The following is a 14,183-nucleotide window of genomic DNA, read 5'->3' as shown; positions in this document are numbered from 1 at the left end:
TTACACAGCTCCCCTGGGTCAAACATCCTAAACTCCAGGAGCCCTGACAGTCGAGTGTTTCTGTCACTGAGAGTGGCGAGGAGTCAAGTTCTGTACTGTGTGCATGCAGCCGCTTTTAATTGACATTTTACCCTTGTGGAGGCCCACCACTCCACCTTGTGCTATCCCCTCCACCCTCCACCGCACCCTCCTCAACCCTCCCCACCATCCTCTCCTTCCCCTCCCTCGATCTCCCGACCTCCACCCTCACCCTACCCCTCTCTCCCCTCCACCCTCCTCCCTCCCCTCTCCACGCCGTCCTCCCCCTCACGCCCCCCCTCTCCTCCCTCCACCCTCCTCACTCTCCTCCCCTCCCCTCCTCACCTCCCCCTCCACCCTCCCCACCCCTCTCTCCCCTCACCCTCCTCCTCCCCCTCCCCTCCCTCTTCCACCGCTCCTCCCCTCACCTCCCCCCTCTCCTCCCCTCCACCCTCCTCCCTCTCTCCCTCCCCTCCCCCTCCTCACTCCCACTCCCTCCCTCCCCTCCCCACTCCCCCCTCCCTCCCCTCCACCCTCCACCCTCCTCACTCCTCCTCCCCCTCCACCCTCATTACTCTCCGTCCCTCCTTTCCCCCTCCTCACTCCCCCTCCCCGCCCCTCTCCCTCCACCCTCCTCTCACTCTCCCTCCCCTCCCCTCCTCACTCTCCTCCCTCCCTCCCCGCACCTCCGTTCCCCTCAGTGCCCCTCACTCCCCTCCCCCTCCCTCACTCCCCTCTCCCTCCCCCTCCCACCCTCCTCACTCCCCCTCCCTCCCCTCTCCACCGCTCCTCCCCCTCACTCCCCCTCTCCTCCCCTCCACCCTCCTCACTCTCTCTCTCCCCTCCCCCTCCCTCCCCTCCTCTCTCCCCCTCCCTCCCCTCCACTTCCACCCTCTCATTCCCCCTCCCCTCTACCCTCATCACTCTCCCTCCCTCCCTTCCCCCTCCTCACTCCCCCTCCCACCCCTCCCCTCCACCCTCCTCACTCCCCCTCCCCTCCTCACTCTCCCTCCCGCACCTCCATTCCCCTCAATGCCCCTCACTCCCCTCCCCACTCCCCCTCCCTCCCTCCACCCCACCTCCCCTCCCCTCCCCCACCTCCATTCCCCTCACTCCCCTCCACCCTCCTCACTCCCTGTCCTCGAATTCACACCTTGCACTGTTGCTGCGATGTCCTCTTTCTGAATCAGCAGGTAGCGAGGGCTTTCCGGGAACCAGGGCAGAAACAGCAGCTCGACCAGGGCTGGGACCACGACCAGAGACAGAAATAGAGGCCACTCCTTCTCCTGCAGTCAGATACAGAGAGCGAGAGAGGAAGAGGGAGAAAAAGTGAGAGATAGCAAGAAAGAGAAATAGAGCAGGAAAAGTGGGAGAGAGAGAAAGAGAAAGAGGGAAAGAGAAAGAAGAAAATAAGCAAATTGAAAGAGAGAACAGTTCAGTAGACACTGATGTGGATTTATAAATAGCGCTTGATACACATCTCTCCAGATGAACACTTTAACAACCATTGAACCGTCGCATCACAGCACACACTGGGAGCCCGTACAGCGGGAGCCCGTACACCGGGAGCCCGTACACCAGGGGCTCACACACCGGGAGCCCATACACCGGGAGCTTACGCACCAGGAGCCCGTACATCGGGAGCCCGTACACCAGGAACTCAGAAACCAGGAGTTTGTACACCAGGAGCCCCTACACCGGGAGCTCACACACCAGGAGCCCATACACCAGTAGTCCATACACCGGGAGCCCGTACACTGGGAGGCAGTACTGAGGGAGTGCCGCACTGTCAGCGGGGCAGTACTGAGGGAGCACCGCACTGTCGGAGGGGCAGTACTGAGGGAGCGCTGCACTGTTGGAGGGGCAGTACTGAGGGAGCACTGCACTGTCGGAGGGGCAGTACTAAGGGAGTGCTGCACTGTCGGAGGGGCAGTAGTGAGGGAGCGCTGCACTGTCGGAGGGGCAGTACTGAGGGAGTGCTACACTGTCGGAGGGGCAGTACTGAGGGAGTGCTGCACTCTCAGAGGGGCTGTACTGAGGGAGCGCTGCACTGTCGGAGGGTCAGTACTGAGAGAGCGCTGCACTGTCGGAGGGGCAGTACTGAGGGAGCGCTGCACTGTCGGACGGTCATTACTGAGGGAGTGCTGCACTGTCGGAGGGTCAGTACTGAGAGAGCACTGCACTGTTGGAGGGGCAGTACTGAGGAGCGCTGCACTGTTGGAGGGTCATTATTGAGGGAGCGCTGCACTGTTGGAGGGGCAGTACTGAGGGAGCACTGCACTGTCAGAAGGGCAGTACTGAGGGAGCGCCGCACTGTCGGAGGGGCTGTACTGAGGGAGCGCCGCACTGTCGGAGGGGCAGTACTGAGGGAGCACTGCACTGTTGGAGGGGCAGTACTGAGGGAGCGCCGCACTTTCGGAGGGGCAGTACTGAGGGAGCGCTGTACTGTCGGAGGGGCAGTACTAAGGGAGCGCTGCACTGTCGGAGGGGCAGTACTGAGGGAGCGCCGCACTGTCGGAGGGGCAGTACTGAGGGAGCGCCGCACTGTCGGAGGGGCAGTACTGAGGGAGCGCCGCACTGTCGGAGGGGCAGTACTGAGGGAGCGCTGTACTGTCGGAGGGGCAGTACTAAGGGAGCGCTGCACTGTCAGAGGGGCAGTAGTGAGGGAGCGCTGCACTGTCGGAGGGGCAGTACTGAGGGAGTGCTACACTGTCGGAGGGGCAGTACTGAGGGAGTGCTGCACTCTCAGAGGGGCTGTACTGAGGGAGCGCTGCACTGTCGGAGGGTCAGTACTGAGGGAGCGCTGCACTGTCGGAGGGGCAGTACTGAGGGAGCGCTGCACTGTCGGAGGGTCGTTACTGAGGGAGTGCTGCACTGTCGGAGGGTCAGTACTGAGAGAGCACTGCACTGTTGGAGGGGCAGTACTGAGGAGCGCTGCACTGTTGGAGGGGCAGTACTGATGGAGCGCTGCACTGTTTGAGGGGCAGTACTGAGGGAGCGCCGTACTGTCGGAGGGGCAGTACTGAGGGAGCGCCGCACTGTTGGAGAGGCAGGACTGAGGGAGCGCCGCACTGTTGGAGGGGCAGGACTGAGGGAGTGCTACTCTGTTGGAGGGGCAGTACTGAGGGAGTGCTGCACTCTCAGAGGGGCTGTACTGAGGGAGCACTGCACTGTCGGAGGGTCATTACTGAGGGAGTGCTGCACTGTCGGAGGGGCAGTACTGAGGGAGCGCTGCACTGTTAGAGGGCAGTACTGAGGGAGCGCCGCACTGTCGGAGGGGCAGTACTGAGGGAGTGCCGCACTGTCGGAGGGGCAGTACTGAGGGAGCGCTGCACTGTCGGAGGGTCATTACTGAGGGAGTGCTGCACTGTCGGAGGGTCAGTACTGAGAGAACGCTGCACTGTCGGAGGGGCTGTACTGAGGGAGCACTGCAGTGTCAGAAGGGCAGGACTGAGGGAGCCCCGCACTGTCGGAGGGGCAGTACTGAGGGAGCGCTGCACTGTTGGAGGCGCAGTACTGAGGGAGCGCTGCACTGTCGGAGGTGCCGTCTTTTGGATGAGATGTTAAACCGAGGCCCTGTTTGCCATCTCAAGTGGGCGTAAAAGATCCCATGGCACTGTTTCGCAGAAGAGCAAGGGAGTTCTCCCCGGTGTCCCGGAAAATATTTATCACTCAACCAACATCACAAAGAACAGATTATCTGGTCTTTTGTTGCATTGCTGTTTGTGGGATCTTGCTGTGTGCAAATTGTTTTCTCTCTGTGGGTCTCCATGTAAAGGCCAAGCCCAGTTCCCAGTCGGAGTGGGAACGTGGGAGAGCAGTCCTCAATGGAGCTGTCCTCAAACTGGATCCAGATCAGGCGTCCCAGTCAAACTGGTTTGAAGGGATCACCGTGGGTCTGGATTGGCTGGAGTGTGGTTCTTACTGTGAGTTTCTGGTACACAGACGGTGTGCGGGGAGAAACACAGCAAGTTCACCTGAGAGTCATGGCCGCTTACCTTCCCCATCAGCTCCCGGAGTCCGAGTACCTGTGCTGCAAACACTCCCAGACAGATGAAGATCGTGGGGATTAAGCCCAGGAATCCCCGCAGATTCTTCGGGGCAATTTCCCCCAAGTACATTGGGACAACACTGAGTGAAATACCTGGAGGCAGAGACAATGGATTAAGGTACTGGCAGGGTCTGGTGTCGGAGTCACAGCCTTTCACACCTCTCTGATTGATTGTCATCCTCTCTCCCCATTTCTGTCCTTCTCCCTCTATCTCTCTCTAACTTTCTCTCCATCTCTGCCCCTCTCTGTCTTTGTTCTTCTCTCTGCTTGTTTGTCTCTCTCTCTCTATCAATCTTTCCATGCCTCTCTATCCTCTCTATCTTTCTTTGTCATCCTGTCTCTGTCTCTGTTTGTCTCACTCTCTGTGACCCTTCATGTCTCCTGCTCTCTGTGCCCCTCTCGGTCTCTCTAATTCTGTCCCTCTCTGTCTCTGTCTGTCTCTGCTCCTCTCTGTCTCTCTCGCTTTCTCTGTGCCGACTCTCTGTCTGTCTGTCTCTCTATCACTCTCTCTGCACTCCTGTGTGTGTGTGTATATCTCCCTCTGCCCAGCCCCCGTCACTCTCTCTATTACTCTCTCTGCTCCCTTTGTGTGTGTCTCTCTCTCCGTCTCTCTCTCTCTATTACTCTCTCTGCCCCCTTTGTGTGTGTCTCTCTCCCTCTGTCTCACTCTCTCTCTCTCTCTCTGTCTCACTCTTTCCTCTTTGACCATTACTCCTGCGAGAGGTGGTGAGCTGCAGAAGCCCCTCGTGTACCTGAGTGGATTCCAGTCAGGAAGCGTCCCGAGATCACCATTTCCGGGGACCGCAGCGCTTTGCTGAATCCCATCAGGAGTCCGGCCAGGAACACCAGGAGCGTGCTGTACACCAGGGTCCCTTTCCTGTCAATCAGTGGGAGAGATGGTCAGTGGGAGACACGGCCTGACTCACCAGCTTCAAGATATGTCCCTCAGGCAACTTGCAGGAGAGCTCGTGTCCTCCCTGCTCGATTAGCAAATAATCCACATTTTTATTTTATTTTATCCCCTCTTTGTGGTGAGGCTGATGATATGACTCCAGGGGTCTGGAATTCCCCTCCCCGGATACCTCACACAGGGGCCGTTATAATCTAGAAACATAGAAGCTGGAGTCGGCCACATGGTCCCTTGAGCCTGCTCCGTCATTCAATAAGATCGTGGCTGATCTTCTACCTCAACTCCACTTTCCCGCACTATCTCCATATCCCTTGATTCCCTTAATATCCAAAAATCTATCGATCTCTGCCTTGAATATACTCAATGACTGAGCCTCCACAGCCCTCGGGGGTAGAGAATTCCAAAGATTCACCACCCTCAGTGAAGAAATTCCTCCTCATCTCAGTCCTAAATGGCCGACCCCTTATTCTGAGACTGTGACCCCTGGTTCTAGACTCTCCAGCCAGGGGAAACATCCTCCCAGCATCTACCCTGTCAAGCTCTGTAAGAATATTGTATGTTTCAATGAGATCACCTCTCATTCTTCTAAACTCTAGAGAATATAGGCCTAGTCTACTCAATCTCTCCTCATAGGACAATCCCCCCATCCCAGGAATCAGTCTGGTGAACCTTTGTTGCACTCCCTCTATGGCAAGTATATCCTTCCTTAGGTAAGGAGACCAAAACTGTACACATTGGGCCAGAAATTCCAGGCCAGAAGCGTGAGTACGGTCGGGTTACTCACGCATCTGGCCGTTGGAAATGCCGGCGTTCAGCAGGAACAGCGCATGCGGGGAACGCCGGCATTTCCAGACCCGAGGTCTATTCACAGTGCGTGCGACTGCACAGGCAGCGCTTGCGCAGTGAACTTTGTAGATTTCACTGATGGATTCAGTGAGGGTAAGTCCCTAGAACTTGCACTTAAAAAAAGCAAGTGTAAAGTTGTTCATTGGCTGGGGAAGGAGATATATTTTATGGAGGAGCTTATGAAATGCAATATTTAGGTTTGGGAAAGGGAGGGAAGTTATTTTAAGAAATTTTAACGAAGTTTTAAACTTTAATTTTTTTTTTTTAAACGGGTTTTCAGAACGGTAGGTAGAAGGAGCAATTGTGGCTGTGTGAATGGTCCACATATATTCCTTTACGTATATGTATGTATGTTTTATATTCCTTTACTAATGTGTATGAATGTATATTTTTAATTATGATTTTCCAATAAGTTACTTTCTCTGAAAGTCATAATTAAATAATATTCATACACATAAGTAAAGGAATATATACATAACACGCAAAGGAATATATACAGACATACATAGATACATAGATACATATAGATACATAGAAGATAGGAGCAGGAGTAGGCCATTCGGCCCTTCGTGCCTGCTCCGCCATTTAATGAGATCATGGCTGATCCTTTAATTCAGTATCCCGTCCCCGCCTTCTCTCCGTAACCCTTAACCCCTTTTGCCCGTAGAAATATATCTAATTCCCTCTTAAATATATTTAATGAGCTGGCGTACACTGCCCTCTGTGGCAATGAGTTCCACAGGTTCACCACTCTCTGAGTGAAGAAATTCCCCCTCATCTCTGTCCTAAATGGTTTAGCCCTTATCCTTAAATTATGTCCTCTAGTTCTGTTCTCACCCGCCAAGGGAAACATTCCTTCTGCATCCAGTCTGTCTAGACCTGTCAGAATTTTATACACTTCTATGAGGTCCCCTCTCAATCTTCTAAACTCCAGTGTGTACATCCCTAAACTACATAGTCTCTCCTCATAGGTCATTCCCGCCATTCCTGGTATCAGCCTGGTGAATCGCCGCTGCACCCCCTCCATGGCAAGAACATCCTTCCTCAGATGAGGTGACCAAAACTGTACACAGTACTCGAGGTGTGGTCTCACCAGTGCCCTGTACAGCTGCAGCAAGGTATCCCTGTTCCTGTATTCTAACCCTTTTGCTATGAAGGCCAGCATACTGTTTGCCTTCTTGACCGCCTGTTGCACCTGCATGCTCGCCTTCAGTGACTGGTGTACAAGAACACCCAGGTCTCTCTGTACTTCCCCCTCTCCCAATCTATTGCCATTTAAATAATAATTTGCCCTCCCGTTCCTGCACCCAAGGTGGATAACTTCGCACTTGTCCACATTATAGTGCATCTGCCATTTATCCGCCCAATCGCCCAGTCTGTCCAAATCGCTCTGGAGCTTCCTGGTCTCTTCCTCTGAGCCCACCCCACCTCCTAGTTTAGTGTCGTCTGCAAATTTGGAAATGCTGCATCCGACTCCCTGATCCAGGTCATTAATGTAAATTGTGAACAGCTGGGGGCCCAGGACAGATCCCTGTGGTACCCCACTTGTTACTGCCTGCCATTCAGAAAATGAGCCGTTTATTCCAACTCTCTGTTTTCTATCTGACAGCCAGTTCCCTATCCACGCCAAAACTTTCCCCTTTATCCCATGAGCCTCAATTTTCCATGCTAATCTTTTATGTGGGACCTTATCGAAGGCCTTTTGGAAGTCCAGGTACACCACATCTACTGGCTCTCCCCCATCTATTCTACCAGTTACTCCCTCAAAAAATTCCAATAGATTAGTCAAGCACGATTTACCCTTTGTAAATCCATGTTGACTCTGTCCTATCCTGTCCCCATTTGCTAAGTGCTCCGCTATTTCATCCTTAATGATGGACTCCAGCATTTTGCCCACAACTGATGTAAGGCTTACAGGTCTGTAATTACCTGCTTTTTCCCTACCCCCCTTTTTGAATAGTGGGGTAACGTTAGCTACCCTCCAATCCATCGGCACTGTTCCCGAGTCTAATGAATTCTGAAAAATCATCCTTAGTGCATCCGCTATCTCTAGGGCCACCTCCTTCAGTACCCTAGGATGCATGTTATCAGGCCCTGGGGATTTGTCCACCTTCAATCCCTTTAGCTTCCTTAACACCATATCCTTAGAGATATTGATTTGCGTCAGTTCCTCCTTTGCCAATGTCCCTATTTTTCCCGATATCCCAGGGAGGTTTTTTGTGTCTTCCTTCGTAAAGACTGACCCAAAGTATGCATTTAGTTGATCTGCCATTTCCTTATTTCCCATTATATATTCCCCCGTATCTGACTGCAATGGACCAACTTTGGTTTTCACCAGTCTTTTCCTTTTGATATATTTATAAAAGCTTTTGGAGTTAGTTTTTATATTTTCCGCCAGCTTGTTTTCGTAAGCTATTTTGCCCCTCTTGATCATGCCCTTTGCCCTCCTTTGCTCTATCTTAAACTGTTCCCAATCTTCCGCTCTGGCGCTTTTTTTGGCTATTTTATACGCCCTATCTTTGGATTTTATGCTGTCTCTAATTTCCCCTGTTATCCACGGTTGAGTCACCTTTTTAGATTTCCTTTTATGCCAGATTGGTATAAACAATTTTTGCAATTTTGTCATTCTATCTTTAAATGTTTGCCATTGTTTATCTACCTCCAGTCCTCTCAGGAACGTTGTCCAATCAGACCTACTCAGTTCCCGTCTCATGGCATCATAATTCCCCTTGTTTAAATTCAGGACCTTAGTCTCTGAGTCAATTTCTTCGCTCTCCATTTCGAGTGAGAAATCGATCATGTTATGATCGCTCTGACCCAAGGGTCCCCGTACAACAAGATTACTGATTAGTCCCTTCTCATTGCACAGTACCCAGTCCAATATAGCCTGTTCCCGAGTTGGTTCCTCGACATATTGATCCAGATAACCATCCCTTAAACACTCAAGGAATTCCTCCTCCTCATTATTTTTACTGATTAGGCTAGTCCAATCTATATGTAAGTTAAAGTCACCTATGATGACAGCTGTGCTCTTATTGCACGCTTCTCTAATTTCCCTCGTGATGCCCTCCCTAACCTCTATTTTACTATTTGGAGGCCTATATACCACTCCTATTAATGTTTTTCGCCCCTCGCTATTTCTTAGCTCCACCCATATAGATTCACATACTTTCAGAAGCTCCACGATAAGAAATATCTTCCTCCGCAGCCTCTGGAGCAACTGTACCCATGCTTTTTTCATGTGTAAGTTGTAATGACTGGACCTCACTGAAAGCATTAATGAAAGCGGCGAATTATACTGCGCACGCGTTCTGCCTCTGAACCCCTTCGTTCAGAGGACAGGAAATGCCGGTTTTCCCCACATGCACTGTGCATGCTGAAAACCGGCATTTCATCCGGCCAGATGCGTAAGTACCCCGACCGTACTAGCGCATTTGGAAGGGAATTACTGGGCCAACATTTTACATGTCAATAAAATAAAAAATTTAACAATTGCACAACTTGCCCCCTCGCATCTGCGACTGAGGGTCCAAGGAGGTGCATTGCGCAAGAGGTCATCATCGTACGTATCCTCACACTGTTCCCTTTGGGGAACTGTATGAAGTGGTGGAAGGATTTATGGCCGTGATTAACGCTCATTCCGTGACCGTAACCATCTTTGAACCAGCCATTAGGGTGGTTAGTCCTATGGCGGGCGGGTTTTACGGGCTCCCACAACCCATCTGAGGGGGGGGGGCCACCAACACCCACGGACGCAAGCATCCCGCTGGATGTCCACCCAGAATTTAAAGTTGGAGCTCCGACTCCACTTGCCGGGACTGTCTGGAGTGGGGTTCAAAACCCTACTCCTTCTGGCCCAGCGGCGGGGATGCTTACTGCTACGCAAAAGGCCCACTCCGCACAAAAGGTGACACCCATACGTTTCCTGCGCCTTTTCCCTCCCCGTGACTGGAGCCCTATGCTGCCATTTCACGTTGCTAATCGGATTGGGCCTTTGTCATAGCGGTAGGATCCCCGCCGCTGGGCCAGATCAGGGTAGGGTTTCGAACCCCGCTCCAGACAGTCCCGGCAAGTGGAGTCGGAGCTCCGGCTCTAAATTCTGGGTTGACATCCAGTGGGATATTTGCGTCCGTGGGTGTGGGTGGCCCCCCCTCCTTGTATAGCTTGCGGGAGTCCGTAAAACCCTCCCGCCATAGGACTAACCGCCCTAATGGCTGGTTCAAAGATGGTTACGGTCACGGAATGAGCGTTAATCATGGCCATAAATCCTTCCACCACTTCATACAGTTCCCCAAAGGGAACAGTGTGAAGACACGTATGACGACGACATTGCTAAATAAATAAATGGAATTAAAAAAATTCTTTTAGGGCTTTTAAAAGTCTTTAAATTGCTTTAAATCTCTTTAAAACTACTTCAGATTACTCAAAATAATGTAAACATTTTAAAAAGTTTATGAAAGTTACCAAAATCTTCAAAAAACTTCCAAAAACCTATTTAAACTGCTGCTTTGCATGTAAAAATGGTTAGCAGCTTGACAGAAACATTGGGGGCGTGTCCAGTGAAACTGAGACCTCAAGGGGCGTGTCTCACTTGCACTGCACGCTCCTGACTTCGCGCTGGCTGCACTCCTGGGCGGCGTGACGTCATACGCTGCCCGGGATTCTTCTTCTGGAAACACCAATTCCAGGCGTCCCTGGAGCTGATCGGCAGTAGCGCGGGGTAAGTGTAAATACGGGGCTTGCACGCGCTGCAAGCCCCGTTCTGGAATTTCTGGGCCAATACTCCAGGTGTGGTCTCACCAGGGCCCGATATAATTGCAGTAAGACGTCTTTACTCTTATACTCAAATCCTCTTGTAATAAAGGCCAACATACCATTTGATTTTCTAATCCTTGCTGTACCTGCATGTTAACTTTCTGTGATTCGTGTACAAGGACACCCAGGTCCCTCTGAACACCAACATTTCCCAATCTCTCACCATTTAAAAAATACTCTGCTTTTCTATTTTTCCCACCAAAGCAGAAATGGGATCTCGGCTGATCTGTATCTTAACTCCAAATACCCGCCGTGGCTCCGTATCCCTCGATACCCTTACCCAACAAAAAACCTCTCAATCTCAGGTTTGAAATATTCGATTGACCCCCAGCCTCAACAGTTTTTTTGGGGGAGAGAGTTCCAGATTTCCCCCACCCTTTGTGTGAAGAAGTGCTTCCTGACATCACCCCTGAACGGCCTGGCTCTAATTTTAAGGTTCTGCCCCCTTGTTCTGGACTCCCCCCACCAGAGGAAATAGTTTCTCTCTCTACCCTATCAACTCCTTTAATCACCTTAAACAATAGATCACCCTTTAATTGTCTAAACTCTAACAGTCACTGCACTGCAAAGTCATTCTTTAATGTGAAGCATTTTGCGATGTTTCTGAGAGATGTGATGAGATGTTGAATAATTCTTTGTTTTCCCCCAGTGACAGTTTCCAGGTTGTTTGGGGTGGAGTGGTGGGGGCGGGGGGAGGGGGGCAGGACTTCCAGTCTAGGGTGGGGAAACACCCCCCCCCCCACCCAATGTGGTACTGAGGCGGACAGACCAACAGACCCCAGGTTAATCTCCCGGCCTGTCCTGCATGACGCAGTCACACCCGAGGCAGCGGGAGGAGGGCAACCATCTAACCTCAGCTCCCATAGGGTGGGACAGGAAATCATCTCGGGTCCCAGCTCTGAATCACTACCCAGTGACTCTTACTGCGCTACATGGAGAGAGAGAAAGAATGAGAAAGAGGGAAATAAAAGAGAGAGGGAGAAAGAATGAGCATAAGAGAGAATAAGAGAATGTGTGAGAGAAAGAGAGAATGTGAGAGCAAGGGAGAAAGAATGAGAGAGAAAGAATGAGAAAGAGAATGAGAGGGAGAGAGAGAAAGGGAGAGAGAACACATGAGATGGTGAGAGAAAGAATGAGATTAGAGAGAGAGAGATTAGAGAGAGAGAGATTACAGAGAGAGAGATTAGAGAGAGCGAGATTAGAGAGAGAGAGATTAGAGAGAGAGAGATTAGAGAGGGAGAGATTAGAGAGGGAGAGATTAGAGAGAGAGAGATTAGAGAGAGAGATTAGAGAGAGAGAGATTAGAGAGAGAGAGATTAGAGAGAGATTAGAGAGAGATTAGAGAGAGAGAGATTAGAGAGAGAGAGATTAGAGAGAGAGAGATTAGAGAGGGAGAGATTAGAGAGAGAGAGTTTAGAGAGAGAGAGATTAGAGAGGAGATGAGAGAGAGAGATTAGAGAGAGAGAGATTAGAGAGAGAGAGATTAGAGAGGGAGAGATTAGAGAGAGAGAGTTTAGAGAGAGAGAGATTAGAGAGGAGATGAGAGAGAGAGATTAGAGAGAGATTAGAGAGAGAGATTAGAGAGAGAGAGATTAGAGAGAGAGAGATTAGAGAGAGAGAGATTAGAGAGGGAGAGATTAGAGAGGGAGAGATTAGAGAGAGAGAGATTAGAGAGAGAGATTAGAGAGAGAGAGATTAGAGAGAGAGAGATTAGAGAGAGATTAGAGAGAGATTAGAGAGAGAGAGATTAGAGAGAGAGAGATTAGAGAGAGAGAGATTAGAGAGGGAGAGATTAGAGAGAGAGAGTTTAGAGAGAGAGAGATTAGAGAGGAGATGAGAGAGAGAGATTAGAGAGAGAGAGATTAGAGAGAGAGAGATTAGAGAGGGAGAGATTAGAGAGAGAGAGTTTAGAGAGAGAGAGATTAGAGAGGAGATGAGAGAGAGAGATTAGAGAGAGATTAGAGAGAGAGAGATTAGAGAGAGAGAGATTAGAGAGGGAGATTAGAGAGAGAGATTAGAGAGAGAGAGATTAGAGAGAGAGAGATTAGAGAGAGAGAGATTAGAGAGAGAGACTAGAGAGAGAGACATTAGAGAGAGAGAGATTAGAGAGAGATTAGAGAGGGAGATTAGAGAGAGAGAGATTAGAGAGAGAGAGATTAGAGAGAGGGAGATTAGAGAGAGAGATAAGAGAGAGAGAGATTAGAGAGGGAGATTAGAGAGAGAGAGATTAGAGAGAGAGATATTAGAGAGGAGAGATTAGAGAGGGAGAGATTAGAGAGAGAGATTAGAGAGGGAGAGATTAGAGAGAGATTAGAGAGAGAGAGATTAGAGAGAGAGATTAGAGAGAGAGAGATTAGAGAGAGAGAGATTAGAGAGAGAGAGATTAGAGAGGGAGAGATTAGAGAGAGAGAGATTAGAGGGAGAGCGATTAGAGAGGGAGAGATTAGAGAGAGATTAGAGAGAGAGAGATTAGAGAGAGAGAGATTAGAGAGAGAGAGATTAGAGAGAGAGTGATTAGAGAGAGAGAGATTAGAGAGAGAGAGATTAGAGAGAGAGATTAGAGAGAGAGAGATTAGAGAGGAGAGATTAGAGAGAGAGATTAGAGAGAGAGAGATTAGAGAGAGAGAGATTAGAGAGAGAGAGATTAGAGAGAGAGATTAGAGAGGAGAGATTAGAGAGAGAGAGGTTAGCGAGAGAGATTAGAGAGGAGAGATTAGAGAGCGAGATTAGAGAGGAGAGATTAGAGAGAGAGAGATTAGAGAGAGAGATATTAGAGAGGAGAGATTAGAGAGGGAGAGATTAGAGAGAGAGATTAGAGAGGGAGAGATTAGAGAGAGAGATTAGAGAGAGAGAGATTAGAGAGAGAGAGATTAGAGAGGAGAGATTAGAGAGGGAGAGATTAGAGAGAGAGATTAGAGAGGGAGAGATTAGAGAGAGAGATTAGAGAGAGAGAGATTAGAGAGAGAGAGATTAGAGAGGGAGAGATTAGAGAGGGAGAGATTAGAGAGAGAGAGATTAGAGAGGGAAAGATTAGAGAGGAGAGATTAGAGAGGGAAAGATTAGAGAGGAGAGATTAGAGAGAGAGAGACTGGAGAGAGAGAGATTAGAGAGAGAGAGGTTAGAGAGAGAGAGATTAGAGAAACCTACCTGGAACATTGGAACAATGTAACCAAAAGCCAAAACAGATTAGAATGCTACCGGGCCCTAAAAAGAGAATATAAACTGGCAGACTATCTCTCGACCATCAGAGACACAAAACAGAGACAGACCCTCACCAGGTACAGACTAAGCGACCACCAACTGGCAATTGAAAAAGGAAGATACAAGAAATCCTGGCAGCCTAGAGAGAATAGAATATGTGATCAATGTGTGGCCGGTGAGGTTGAGACAGAGATGCATTTCCTCCTAAAATGCGAAAAATTCAACACAACAAGAAACATATTATTTGACAAGCTCAGCCAACCAACCCCAGATTTCAAAGAATTGGATGACATGTCAAAATTAAGATTAGTCCTGGGAGAAGGAGACAGACCATACCTTGGT

The 14,183-nt window shown here is 50.1% G+C and overlaps 1 protein-coding gene across 1 annotated transcript in view; it reads right to left on the bottom strand.

The window, feature by feature from the left end:
- Positions 1 to 14,183, bottom strand: part of slc2a15a (solute carrier family 2 member 15a) — a 178,183-nt gene that overhangs the window by 49,866 nt on the left and 114,134 nt on the right. Inside the window, exons 4-6 of the mRNA XM_085994156.1 lie at positions 4,822 to 4,946; positions 4,017 to 4,162; positions 1,172 to 1,304 (exon numbers count right to left, since the gene is read on the bottom strand). Coding sequence (XP_085850282.1) covers positions 1,172 to 1,304; positions 4,017 to 4,162; positions 4,822 to 4,946 — 404 coding nt within the window. The remainder of the gene's footprint in view (positions 1 to 1,171; positions 1,305 to 4,016; positions 4,163 to 4,821; positions 4,947 to 14,183) is intronic.

This window comes from Somniosus microcephalus, chromosome 8, assembly GCF_052327205.1.
Source record: "Somniosus microcephalus isolate GS21.2 chromosome 8, FLI_Smic_1.0, whole genome shotgun sequence".
NCBI lineage: Eukaryota > Metazoa > Chordata > Chondrichthyes > Squaliformes > Somniosidae > Somniosus > Somniosus microcephalus.
The sequence above is the reverse complement of the archived record's forward strand: the minus strand, read 5'-3'. Positions and strand labels throughout refer to the sequence as shown.